The 14,434-nt window shown below is 43.8% G+C and overlaps 1 protein-coding gene across 1 annotated transcript in view; it reads right to left on the bottom strand.

The window, feature by feature from the left end:
* GABBR2 (gamma-aminobutyric acid type B receptor subunit 2) overlaps positions 1 to 14,434 on the bottom strand; it is a 360,010-nt gene that overhangs the window by 248,093 nt on the left and 97,483 nt on the right. Inside the window, exon 2 of the mRNA XM_061201103.1 lies at positions 890 to 1,027. Coding sequence (XP_061057086.1) covers positions 890 to 1,027 — 138 coding nt within the window. The remainder of the gene's footprint in view (positions 1 to 889; positions 1,028 to 14,434) is intronic.

Genomic DNA, 14,434 nt, shown 5'->3' with positions numbered 1-14,434 from the left:
TGCTTATTGCCTGCCTCCCTCCTAGAATGTAAGCTCTGAACAGGTAGGGACCATGTCTGTCCTGTTCAGCACTATATCCCCAGTGTCTACCCAAATTCCAGGCACACAGTAAGTTGCATTATATTTATTGGATGGATGAATGGATGATAGATGATGAATGGATGACGGATGGATGAATGGACGAGGGATGGATGGATGAAGCAAAGAAGTAAAACATGTTCCTGGGCCACAACTCATCGTGGGGTCTCATCTTTCTACACTTCTCTCTCACATTCTAAATAACAGCTAGCACTGGTGAGTTTCACCTATATCAGACCATACATTCACCGGTGGAACATTCGACAGCATATAACATTTGCCAGTGTAAAGAGTGAATAACAGCCAAGAGCCCCAGAAAAGGCTTAACCAAGGAGAAAGGCAGTCTTAGTGGACAAAATAATTTCAGTGAGGGTGGGAGGTTTGGATCATCTAGTTAAAGAAATAGTGAGAGCAGGTCTCTGAGGCCTGAAGGTCTAGGGTTTACTTGGGGAAAGGTGGGTTGTTTAGAGGGGCTGAGGCATGGAGTGAGTGGCAGGGATAGGAAATGAGACTGGATGGGAAGACTGGCTGGATGTTGACAGCCCTGAAAGTCGGGCTAGGGAGTCACTGAAATATTTCAAACACACAGTGATGGTGTCAGGGCTACCCTTTAGAACCCCACTGTGTCAGCCAGGACAGGCCAGAGGATCAGGCCAGGAGGTAGGGGCAGTGGGAGGCTGTGTAATCATTCAGGAAAGAGTATGGGAGGTCTGAACTGAGCAACTTAGGAACCATGTTGGGCAAGGAACCATTTCTGAGAAAGACTGGTGGCCAAAGACAGTTCCCCACACGAAGGCGGCCCGGACCTTACCTGTACCAGATTCCAGCCTTGGAGGGACTCCGCGATGATGGACGTGACAGACGGACAGACTCCTCCAAACACCATCAAGTGGTTCGGCCCGTATTTTATTGCGTCGTAGAAGGCTTTCAACCCTTTTGCATTATCACACTGGGAGCAACACAAAGAAAGAGAAGCCCAAATTAGAAACAGCTTTCCCCAGGGACAAGAGCCCAACAGTGGATTCACACACACAAAACTTCCTCATGGGAAACCTGGGTTTCAGTTCTCTCACCGTGAGGCCTCTCTTTAAGCCAGTCCTGAGCCCATGCTGTGAGCTCAGTGAGGTGTGGTCTTGGTACCGCTCTTCCCAGCTCTCCTCCCTCTGAGTGCCCTCCAAATCTAGGACTTTAGGCTCCCCAGCTATCTCCCTTCAGAGCACACTGAGGAATGGGCCCCCAAATTCCTCACCCTGGGCCTCTCCCATCATGGTCATCTATATTTTAAAAGAAGATAAATCCACACCCATTAGGATGGCTATTATCAAAAAAGCAGAAAACAACAAGTACTGGCAAGGGTGTGGAGAAAGTGGAATCTTTGTGCATTGCTGCTAGGGATATAAAGCGGTGCAGCTGCAATAGAAAACAGTACTACAGTTCCTCAAAACAGAATTAAACAGAATTATTATATGATCCAGCATTCCGCTTCTGGGTATATACCCCCAAGAACTGAAAGCAGGGACTCAAAGAGATATTTGTACACCCATGTTCATAGCAGCATTATTCACAGTAGCCAAAAAGTGTAAACAACCCAAATATCCATCAAGAGATGAATGGTTGAACAAACTGTGGTTTATACATACAATGGAGTATTTTTCTACCTTAAAAAGGAAGGGAATTCTGACACATGCTATAACACAGATGAAACCTGAAGACATTATGCTAAGTGAAATAAGCCAGACACAAAAGGACAAATGTTGTATGATTCCACTTAGATGAGGCACCTAGAATAGTCAAATTCATAAAGACAGAAAGTAGGATAGTGGTTACCAGGGGCTGGAGGAGGGGGAAATGGGGAGTTAGTGTTTAATGGGTACAGTTTCAGTGATGGTAACATTCCGGAAATGGATGGAGGTGATGGTTGCACAACAGTGTGAAAGTACTTAATGTCACTGAACTGTACACCTAAAAATAAAGTGGCACATTTTATGTTATACACATTTTATCACAATAAAAAAGGAGGAAGAGGAGAAGGAGAATGAGGTGAATCTAAAGGGAAGAATCTGTTCAGCAGACACTTGCCAAGCACCACTCTGTGTTCAGTCCAGGGCTGGATGCTGAGGAAACAGAGAAACTGGACACAGCCCTGCCAAGGAGCTCGCACATGAGAGAGGAAAACAGATCCTGGTGACCCGCTGTGGAAATGAACAAGGACAAATGTCCGCAGATGTCGGGAGTCAGTTACGGCTCACCTCCCTCTTCTCCACTTCCATCACTCTCATCAAGCCGTGTGGCCGGCTCTCCCCTAGACAGAGCCATTGGCTGCGAACTGGGCGTCTTGCTCCTCCTGAGACCCAGTTAAGCCCGTTCATCACCTAGCAGTCTGAGGCCCCTTTGTAAAACATAAATTAGTCCCCTTTTTACTCTGCTGCTTTCTGTGCACTTAAAACCCAAACTCCTATCAGAATATAATTCTCAAAAGGTTAAAAACATAATTCTCATGAAAATCAATAGTTGGGTACATGTCAACCTTTTATTTAACTAATAAAGGGCATCTGCAGGATGACAAAGTAGATTCAAAAGAAAATTTGGGAAACAGGGATTTTTATAGTGAATGCAAAATAAGAAATAAGATTGCTAAGTTAGATACAAAACTGGTTAGTGTCCTATAGGGCAATAAAACTATCACCTTTGGGGAAAGAAAAAGAAATCATTGAAAACCAGCACATCTTATCAATTTTAGAGAATTGTAAGATGCCTTAAATTCCCCCAGTCAGATGACCCTAAGGAAGGGCTGTTAGAAAACGCTCTAAGTGTTAGGCTAACTGGTTATATAATAACTATTTTATATTATTTACAAGTTTGGTATGATATTCTTCACCATCTTTATCATAACGGATGCAGGAAGCCAGAAGATCCAGCCCTGCCTCCCACTCTGACCTGATTTCCCTCCACTCTCTTCCTTGCTCACCAAGTACAGCCTTACCAGCCTCCTTTTTGATCCCTGAAAGGAAAAGCAATTTCCTTCCTGCCTCTGGGCCTTCGCACTTGCTGTTTTCTTTGCTGGGAATAATATTCACTTGGTTCTCAGCATGGCTCACTCCTCATCATTCAGGTCTCAGCTTAGCCCTTACCTCCTTAGGGAATTCATCACTGTTGCCCTACCCAAAATAGTCCTCACCCCTAGTCACTCTCTAAGATGCCACCCTAGTTAATGTCCTAATATAGCTCCTAAAATTATCCGAAATTATCTTGTCTATTTTTGTCTGCATATTGACTGTCCTTTAATTAAAATGTAAACCCCCTGAGGACAAGGCATTGTGGTCATTGTTTCTACTGCTGTCTCCCCAGAGCTTATACAGGCGCCTCAGTAAGGATCTGCTGGATGCCTGAGGGGGCCCTCTGACCTCCCTGCATCTGTTTCTCCCCTCTCTTTCTACTTCCATGTGTCTCTCCTTATTTTTGTCTTATTTTGTCTCCCCGCCCCTTCCCCTCAAGTGACCATAATGTGGGACCAGAGTGGGTTAACATTTGTTGCTCTCTCTTTGTCTATTTGAGAGACTCTGGACTGAGATCCACGGTGGGCGTCAAGAGGGATAGAAACATGAATCTGATCCAGTTCCTGGCCTCAGAGAGCTCATTGCCCAGTGAGATAGGGGCACGGGTGGCCCCAGCATGTGACGGACAGGGCTCAGTGCTGGGGCAGAGGCACCAAGGGGAAGCACCAGGGAGGGCTCTGGGGGCAGGGGTACGTAAGACTGAGGATGAGGGCAAAGTGGCCTGGGCTAAGGCTAAGGAGCTCTCTGAATGCCAGTCTAGAGAGTTTGGATAGTACCCTGGAGAGATTCAGGAAATGATTCAATTTTAAATTTTTAATTTAATTTAAAAATTGGCCAAGTTAATTTTCTTGCCAAGAAAGACAGAAGGAGAGAAAGATGGAAAAGAAGGAAGAAAGAAGGAAGAAGGGAGGTCGAGGGGAAGAAAGATGAAATTCTTATTGCTTCTTGGGGCCCTCTATTAATTGTTCCTGTTTCTTGATTGAAAGCAACACTTCCCACCCTCGGTGGAGCACAAGTGGATATGACACAGTAGTTCATGTTTTAATTGTTTCTAACATGATTTACTGAATCATTTTCCATTTTAATACATTCCTGTAATGATTTTAGCTTGCTTTGTAATCTGTACTAATGACAATGATGATACAGTACCACAAGATTTATAATCAAAGTTGCATTAAAATAATATTAGCAACAATGAACTTATTAATACCTGTTTGCTCAGCAAACATTTCTCCAGTACCTAGTCTCTGTAAGACTCTTCATTAATAATGGTGCCCTGGCTTCTCACAAATATATACCTTCTGAATAAGTCAACTCAAAAATCTGAGCATATTTGATCACTGGTATTTGAGCTGCAAAAGTTTATCTGACTGAGTTTTCACCAAACCTTGTGGAAGGCAGAATTCTGGCTCCCATGACCCCCTTGGTCTTACTCTTACGCATATGCTATGTTACATGGCAAATGGGACTTTGCAGATGTAATTAAGGTTACCGATCAGCTGACCTTAAAGTGTTATCCAGGTGGCCCAATGTATTCACACAAGCCCTGAAGAGCAGAGAAGTTTTTTTGGCTGACAGCAGCGGGGAAATCAGAGATTCAAAGCATGAGATGTATTTGATGTGCCATTGTTGGTTTGAAGCTGAAGGGGGGACCTCAGTCCTACAATCGCAAAAAACTGAATTCTGCCAACAACCTGAATAGTTGGGCCTCCAGATAAGAACCCAGCCCAGCTGACTCCTTGATTTTGGCCTTCGAAAGCCCTGAGCAGAGGGCTCGGCAGAGTCATGCAGGTCTGGACTTCTGGCCCATGAATGGTGAGACAGTGCACGGTTGTGGTTTAAGCCACTAAATTTGTGGTCATTCATTACAGCATCAATAGAAAACTAATGTGGTGAAGTAAAATGAGAAAAATTAGAATAATACAGTGAGATTTTCCTTAACGTTAAATGTATTCCATTTAGAGAACTATCCTTAATTTAAAGATAAGATCCTTCGTGGTTTGTACGGTGTTGAAACGTTTTTCTGTTATAAAATTGCAGATAGTAGCAGGATTTTGTTTTTAATACCCGAACGCAGCAAAATAAAATGTTTTCTACCCTATGTACATTTCTGTTCCATGCCCCCTGAAGCCCCGTCTCTTTAGCCTTTACTGGTGTGTAGGAGCCAAATGTGTGAGCATTGCTAACCCAGCCAGCCTGGCACCCTCATTTTCAGATGCAGACAGTGATGACTAGAGAGGTGAAGGGACTTATCCACTGTCCTTTCAGGATTAGGGGAGGGATTTCCGGATCCCCAGTTCAGAGCTTTCTCAACAGTCTAGAGAACTCAGCTCAACGGGCGAAGGGAAGGGAAAAATCAGCAGCATTCTAGAAAGGACCATTCTCCCCCAGGGTAGTGCTGCAAGCCCAGGCCTCTTCCTGATCAGCACTCTTGACCTGAGGCAGGAGAAACAACCTACTGGGCACCAAGTAAGAAAGAAAAAGAGAAAAGGGGAGAAAGACGGGAAGCAAGTCAGAAGGACAGAAGAAGGGTGCTTCCCCAGCTCCCCTAGAGAGCACGTTTGCAGTGAATAACAAAGTAAGAATCACATGGATGCACCTGTCCCATATAAGATGCTGTTGTCCCTCATCCTCATTTCTAATACTGTCTCTTCTTAGCTGGCATGGTTAGTGTCCCCAATAGATAGGCTCTCCAGTTGACCTAAGCTGAATTTCTGTGGCTGGACCAGCATGGAGGTTTTTACACTCAGTCCAGCAGGGCCCTATGACCCAGCAAAGATGTTTGGGGTCCAGTGAGAGGGGCTCTGGGTTCCTCACCTTCATTTCCACCTGCAGTTCTCCTTTACCTGTTCTATATACAGCTTCAAGGGGCCACATAATACTTAATTTGAAAAGAGGATTTCATGGATAGTCACAAAAAAAGGTTTGAAAACCACAAAGGAGATGACCCCAGAGGTCCTTGCCTGTGTATGACTTTTGTCTCTGGCCTAGGGAAGTGCAGGTGGGTGTCCCGCAGGCGAGGCTGGATGAGCCAGTCACGTGAGCGCACACTACAAGCCGCTCGCTGAAAGTTCATCCACTGCACATCAGTTTGCCTGATGATCAATTCAACAAACCATTGGGGAATTTCTCTAAGTTTGAGTTTCCCAAGGGATTCCTTGCAGGCACTTCACATGGTGATTTCACAAGGATTTGTCCTTGTGGCTCAAGTGAAAGTCAATTTCAACTGTATTTCACATTTCAGTCCTTCCTAAATGCTGAGCTTGGAGATGTTCCCCGAATGCTTGTTTATTACTTTCATCTTCTTGTGGGCTCCGGACCTGCCCCTCCATGAGCCAGGGAAATGTTGAAGCTTTTCTAGTCCCCATTTAAGGTGTCTGTCAGATGGCTTTTAGTTAGCTGGTCACTGGGCAAAACCATCATTCTGAGAAATTATTTATGACATGTTGTCTTTGAGCGATTTGACTTTTTGATGAATTGCTCTCAGAGCCTGGATAAGCGGGTTCTTCTGTCCTGGAAGAAAGCTACAGGCTTTATCATGTTCCCCTACTTTCCCCACCTCCCCCACTAGGAACTCCCCCCCCTCCCTTCTGGAGGGTACAGCCACACCTGACCAGCAGACAGGGAGCTAATTCCATCGTGGTTCACATTCTCCTGCAATAGTTCAAGGCTAAATGACCAGCTACAGCCTCTGATCTGCAGTCCTGTCACTTGGAATGGGCTGGCACACAGTAGGGCCTCACTAACTCTCGCCCTCCCCCTCCCTCTTCTCTCCAGGATTTTTCCCCCTTGCCTTTCATTGACCTCACATCTCCAGTAGCTCATGGTCACTTCCTCCAAACTCCCTTCCCCTGTTTCACTTCCAAAGGCTTCTTCTCCTTCCCTGCCAAGATGGACTTGTCACAAAGAAATCATAATGAACACATACAGGCTCTTAAAATTCAGCACCTATAAATGGGAACAGAGCCAAAAGCCATGAAAATCAATTTTTTTAATGAAAAAGTAGAACTCTAGAATAAAATTCATTTTCATTTAAATCTCATTTTTAAAGAATTAAAATACTTTTTTGACTGAAAAATTTCAAAGAAAATATTGCTGAGAGTTAAAACGTAAAACTGCCAAGAAAATGTCAGAGTTAATAACGACCAATATGAAACTGGGAATTACTCTGCACAGAATTTCAGAATTGAAGGAGAATGTAAAAGCTAACATGTCCAACTCATGCCCCAGATACAAAGTCCTCCTCTGTGCATCCTGTTCCAGGAGTGGTCAGCATCTGCTTACATCCCTCCAGTGGCAGGGGTCTCACTCCCTCACCAGGGAGCTACTTTGCCATTGCTGCTTCTTAGAAAGTTCTTATGTTGGTCGTGAAATCACCCTGCTTCTGCATCCCCTGTTTCAACTTCTCATTCTAGAGCAAAGGTCAGCAAACTTTTCCCGTAAAGGGCCAGGCAATAAATATTTTAGGCTCTGTGGGCCATATTGTCTCTGTTGCAACTTCTCAACCCTTTGGAGCACAAAAGCAGCCACAGACAATACATAAATGAATGAATATGGCTGCAATCCCATAAAATTTTATTTACAAAACAGGCAGTAGTTGGATTTGGACCACTGGCTGTAGTTCGCCCAGCCCTGCTCTAGAACCTCACAGAACACGTACAGTCCTCCATCGCCACGAGAGCCCTTCAGATTCCTAAACTCAGCCAGCCTGCCTCCACAAGATGCTTTCAGGCCAAACGACCCTTAGCTCTTCTAATCATCCCTGTATGATATAGTTTCACACCCTTCTCGTACGTGGGCATCCTTGGGAGTGGCTTCAGAGGACAGATATTTCCTGGATGCACCCCAAATACCTCCATCTGTCCTGCACAGAAAAGTAACACAAGCCAATATGTGTTGTACACTCACTATGTGTCAAGCATGGTAATAAGAACTTCATACAAATTATTCTATTCATTCCTCACAGTGTTACGTAAGGTAGGTACTATTATTATTTCCATCTCACAGAAAGGGAAACTGAGGTTCAGAGAAGTTAAAAAACTTGCCCCAAGTCACATAAATGGTAAGGATTCCATCTCAGGCAGTGTCATTTCGAGCACTGTTTTATTTTAAATGAGAATTTGTTATTATGAAATATTTTACTTATGGAATAGTATATATACATATACATATAACTTATATAAAGTATGAAAAACAGTAATGTGAACATACAGTATACTCAACACCCAGTTTATGCTGAAGCCCCTGTGTGCCCACCCTGCCCATATTCCTCCTTCACCAGGAAGAACCCCTAGTCTGGATTTTGTGTTTATCCTTCCTTTGCTTTTCTTTATTGTTTATCATATGTATGTTTCCTAAACACTGTATCATTTAATTTTACTTGTTTTGAATGTATATGTAAGTAGAATCATGCCTGAAACTTGCTTTTATGGCTTCACATTATGTTTGTGAGATTTTTGTTGCTGAACAAAGCTATAGCTCATTCATTCTGATAGCTGTGTAGTATTCCATTGTGTGAACAGGCCATGGTTTATTTGTTAATTCCTCCTGATGGACACTTGGGTTGTTTCCAGTGTTTTGTTTAGTTGCTGCTGTAAGCAAGACAGCTGAATGTTTCTATACATGTCTCCTGGCACACATATGTAGAGCTTCTCTAGGGTATAAACCTAGAAATGGAATCACTGAATCACAGGATTTCCCACATTTTGTCGAAGTGGTTTTATCCGTTTACACTCCCACCAGCAGTGCTTGAGATATCTCATTACTCCACATCCTCATCAACTTTATTTTTGCCAATCTTGTGGGTATTGGATATGTCATTTTAATTTGTATGTTCCTGATTATTAAAGAGGATAAGCCACTTTTTCACATGTTTGTATGTGTTTCTACTTCCTCTTTTGGACTGGTGACTTTGCCTACTTTTCTGTTGGATCGTTTGTCTTTTTCTTATTGATTTGTTCAGACCATCCCTAGCCACAATGCTAAAATGAATGAAATGATCACCTCTCGCATTCTGAGCATAGACTTCCATTAATGCAGCCTCAGACGACAGTCCTTCTATTTGGTCCCTACTTCATGCAGAGTTTGCTGTCAGTAAAAATTAGTAAATCAGCATGTGTAATCTTGGTAACAAAACACCTATGAACCTTTCTTGGAAAGAAAAAAAGAAAGGAAGGAAGGGAGGGAGGGAGGGAGGGAGGGAGGGAAGGGAGGGAGGCTACATGATGATAAAATCCAGCCAACCACAGATGAATCAAAGTATAGATCTCAGGAAAGGAGGGCTTGTGATAAAAAGGAATGATTGCAAGAGCTGGACCCATTTAACATGAAACAATCAGCAATGTAAAGATAATAATGTAACATAAAATTCAGAAGGCGGAGGAAGAAAAAGGAGTTGTGAGACTGGTAATTTCCTCTCCTTCCATACAAGGACTTTAATGGATACCATCTAAAGTGGAAAACTGGAGTTTAAAAGCCGGGACGCTAACCTCACTGCTCTTCGTAATCTTTTATTACCCTTAGATATTTTAAAACCAAATATTTTCTGTAGCGAAGGCAAAACTGTTTAATGTTAAGCAACTCCTTCTGCTTTACTCTTATTTTCTTGTTACATTCAGATAAATAAAATTTAACATTAATTTTAAATAGCATGTAATAATGACCTTTTTATAAAATTATTTCTGTCCACCTCTCTACTTATAACATCTGCATGGAGAGATGTCTGGAATGGGAGTCATCTCATGTTAAAGATCGTGAGATTTTGAGTGATTTTTTTAAAACTCTCTTCTCTGTACTTATTTGTTTTACTTGAATTTCCTAAAGCACATATTACTTTTATAAAGACAGAAACTCATTTTTAAACTGGTAGGCTTTTCACACTCAAGATGCTTTCTCACTCATTTAAGTTCATCTCTTTCTGTTCTTCTGTGATTGACTTTCTGAGCCAAAAGCACAGAACTTAACATTTATTATTGCTAAATCATGTTAAAAATTAGCCCAGCACCATGGCCAACTGAATTCAACAAGCTATATTGTTTTTTCATTGAAATTAATTCATTCAAACATTTTCTGAGCATCCACTAAGTGCTAAGAGAAACAAGTTAAGTCCCTGTGACATATAATTCCTTCAACAGAGTAGTTACTGAAGAAATGTTTACTGACATATTTAATTTGGAAATCAGAATGGTAATAATAGCACAGCAATCCCTATATAACATTTATTTATGCCAGGCACTACTATAATTTTTTAGTATGTATTAACTCAATCTTCCAACAACACTATGAAGCATGTCCTATTATTATCCGTATTTTAATAGATGAAGAAGCTGAGGGTCAGAGAGGTGAGTAATTTGTCCAAAGCTTTACACAGTGAGTAACAGGAAGACTTGGGATTCTGTTCTCCCTGGGCACACAGTGACACTCTAACTCCCCAGCCTTCCTTGCAACTAGGTGTGACCACTGAGTTTTGGGCAATGCAATGTGAGCAAAGGTGATGGGCACTATGCCCAGGACTGGCCTATAAAGCCTTCCCATGGGTTCTCCATGCTCTCTTCCCATCCACAGTGTCAGTGGGGAAGACTCCAAGGACCTAGAACCTCCCCCAACCCCAAATCCTTATGCCCGCCATGGAGGGGCACCGCGACTGCCAGAGAAACTGTCACAAGGAGGACAGCCTCCCAAGGTGACAGACTCCGGGAGCAATGCCTTCAGTATATGTCTCGCTCTTTGCAGGCAATCCCAACCCTTGACTGAGCACAGCAGCCAAACAGATGCTTACCATTTCTGGTCAGCACAAGACTCAGCTATGGGCAATCTTGAGCCCCTTTGGTCTGGCTGAGACTTCATCAGAGCTGCACCACTGCCCGAGTCTCTTCCTACTCACCTCTCCTTCCCTCCCCCTCTCCTTTCACAGGTGGCAGACCTGCCCACACTCTGAAGACTCGCCCTGCCTTTCTCTGCTCTCTCCCCTCTTTCTTTCGTGAGCATTGCTCCCAATGCACATCTAACTCTGGGCATCTGCTTCCCAGAGGACCCAACCAACACACCCTCTGACCTGCATTTGACTATGACATGAGCAAGAAATCATCTTAATACTTTGAACCACTGGAATATAAGGGTGTTTGTTACCGTAATTAGACTGCATTGACCAGTAACATTCTTAACCACCTGCTATAAGAAGCCTGAAATACAAGAAAATCAACACACCTGGGAAACTATTACAGAAAGGTGAAAAGAGTTTGAAGACAGACAAAAAAAGATTAGGGGAAAAGGTAGAAAGAAATTATGCTGCACATTTAAAATTTGTTCCCCTATCATTCAGGACACTGATGTCAAACGAAAATTCAAGGGACATGACCAGATATAACTCAGATTTGCTACACTAGGTGGTCTTCATCCCCTCTGTTCCCCTGTGCCCACAAAGGGCCTGGCTCCAAACAGGCGTTCAGTACATACTGGCTGGACGAAATTACTGCTGCATACAATCCCTGCTGGTGGATACAGCCTGAAATAAAAGTAACCGTAGCTGTAGCTCTGTCCCAAAGAGCTTATTAACTCCAGCCATCTTGAGTTTTTCACACTCCTTCCCCAGGCTGATGGACAGACCATCTGCTTCTATAAGTCTCCAGAGAGCCAGACTGTCCATCTTGGATGCTGAGAAAAACTGGCATTTCTGTATTCTCCCTGAAGCTGTCACTCTGAATTCTTGGCCGGCTGCAGACTATGTTATTTGAGGATGATGGAGCCGTAGCACTCATCTCTCCTCTGCACTGGGAAAGCCAATTACCCAATTTACAAAATGTTTTTCAAAGACTGGTAGATACAAACTCTGTTTCCTAATCACCTGTCAATAAGTTCCTCCTCATATGCAGGTGTGACATTTTTAAAAGTCAGGGTCACGAACACAAAACGTATGCGGGCTGCTTGTCAGGAGGGTTGGGGTGCTCCCTTCTGCAGGTTTGCACAAATATCACAAGTTGTCAGCCCTTCCCCTGGGGATGGGGGCCAGGTCACCTGCTAAGGAGGGACCTCACTCCAGCTATGTTCCACCAAGCCATCTCCATTCCTTTCCACCCCACATATGCCTCCGCAGCGTGCTCTTCCGAGGGGTGCACTGGTCCAACATTTGCTGAGGGCCTGGGCTAGATACAGGGTAAGACACGGACCCTGCCCTCAGGGGACTTATAATCTAGAGGAGGTACAGAAATAATTTCGTAAAATGTAGTATGAAGTTAATGGAGGTTTAGAACACTCGTTTGTTCCATTAATACTCATGGGATGATAATTTAGAGCCAGATCCTGTGGGAGGTGCTGAGGACACAGGAAAGGTTACATACAGTCTTGGCCATGAGGGAGCTCTCACTTCGGTGGGGAGAGAAGATTGAAACAAAAAGCCATAACACAAGGCAAGATAAAAGTGGGAACTCCGGTGGAGACACAAGTCATGCAAAAAGAAAGGAATGGTCGAATCTCACTGAGATATTCTGCCAAGACTTCTTGGATGAGGTGGCATTCGAGCTGAGCTTTGGAAGATGAAGAAGAGAGTGAGGTGGCAGGAGGGCACCCCAGATGGAGATGCCAGCATAAGCAAAGTCTCGGAGGGGGAAAGTGCATACAGGAGAAGTGGAGTATCTGCTTCTGGGGCAGGAGCACAGGGTGGAGAAGGGAGGTGGCAGGAGACGGATGGGTGGGGTCAGACTGGCTGGTCCGTGGGGAACTGTGAACATCAGGCAGGGTGCGGTTTCTTTTCTCTAGGCAGCAGGAGTCACTGCAGAACTTTAATCAGGGGAGTGCCAGGATGGAGGCTGTGCTGTACGCAGATGCCTCTGGCAGCTGGTGTAGAGGAGGAAGGCCTGACGGGGAAGAAGGCGACCAGCTGGGAAGTGGGAGCAATGGTTCAGGTGTAAGGCTTGATGGGCAACCTGGCCCAGCACTCCAGGAAGGATGTATGTGCACAGTGGAGCTCACCTCTCAGAGGTCCATTAACTAAGGGACTCGGAGGCTTGGGTTTGACCAGCACGTGATGTCAATGGGACTCAGTCAGATGGGTCACCTCAATAGCCTCCTTAATGGGAGGCTCAGTGATGGGGAAGACCAGTGAGGAAAGATATCAAAGAGAATAAAGCCAGCTAAGTCAGGCACAGCATACGGGCCTGGATGAGGGCCCCAGGCCCCTGTGACCTCCTCTTCACTTGGGCTTCACTTATAAAACAAGAAGGTTGAGTTAGTGGGTTCATCAGTCATGAGAGGCTAGGCTCTGCTGTAGCAACAAACACCCCCAAATCTCAATAGAGCACCCCAGAAAAAGTTGATTTCTCTCTCAGCAAGGGGGGGGGGTGTTGACACATCTTAGTCACTCAGGGGCCCAAGCTGACGGAAAAACCGCCATCTTGAATGCTGCCGCTTTGCCAAGAGAGAAGGAAAAAGAAACTCTGGAGAGGGTCAACCAGCAATTAAATGGAACTCACTGGCCAGAATTGGCACCATCCAACTACCAGGGACACAAGGCACAACTTGGCCAGCAGAAGAGGGGAACTCGGTGTCAGGGAACTACAAATGTCTGCCACAGTTGATCTCTCAGACCCCTTCCTGCCCTGTCTGCATTTTGGTTTGTGCGCCAGATTTTGGTTCAATGTATCAAACTAACATTTCTTTAATACTGACCTATGTGTTTGTTGGGCACTATGCTAGATTCTTTACATGCATTATCTCATTTGCTATTCATAATGTATCTCATTTAATATTCACAATGCCTCTATGAGATGGATACCATTACAGACATACCTTGTTTTATTGAGCTTTGATTTATTACGCTTCGCAGATGTTACGTTTTTACAAATTGAAGGTTGGTGGCAACCCTGTGTTGAGAAAGTCTATCAGCACCATTTTTCCAACAGCATTTGCTCACTTCATGTATCTGTGTCATATTTTGATAATTCTTATGATATTTCAAACCCTCTACCAGCAAAAAGATTTGACTCACTGAAAGTTCAGATGATGGTTAGCATTTTTTAGCAATAAAGTATATTTAAATTAAGGTATGTACATTGTTTTTTTAGACATAATGCTATTGCACACTTAATGGACTCCAGTATAGTGTAAACATGACTTTTATACACACTGGGAAACAAAAAAATTCGTGTGACTTGCCTTATTGTGACATTCATTTTACTGTGGTGGCCTTGAACCAAACCTGCAATATCTCCAAGGTTTGCCTGCATTATCCCTCAATTAACAGAGGAGAAAATAGAGGTTCAGAGATTTTAACTGACAAGCTCAAGGTCACACTACTAGTAAATCAT

This window comes from Eubalaena glacialis, chromosome 9, assembly GCF_028564815.1.
Source record: "Eubalaena glacialis isolate mEubGla1 chromosome 9, mEubGla1.1.hap2.+ XY, whole genome shotgun sequence".
In the NCBI taxonomy this organism is placed as follows: Eukaryota; Metazoa; Chordata; class Mammalia; order Artiodactyla; family Balaenidae; genus Eubalaena; species Eubalaena glacialis.
The sequence above is the reverse complement of the archived record's forward strand: the minus strand, read 5'-3'. Positions and strand labels throughout refer to the sequence as shown.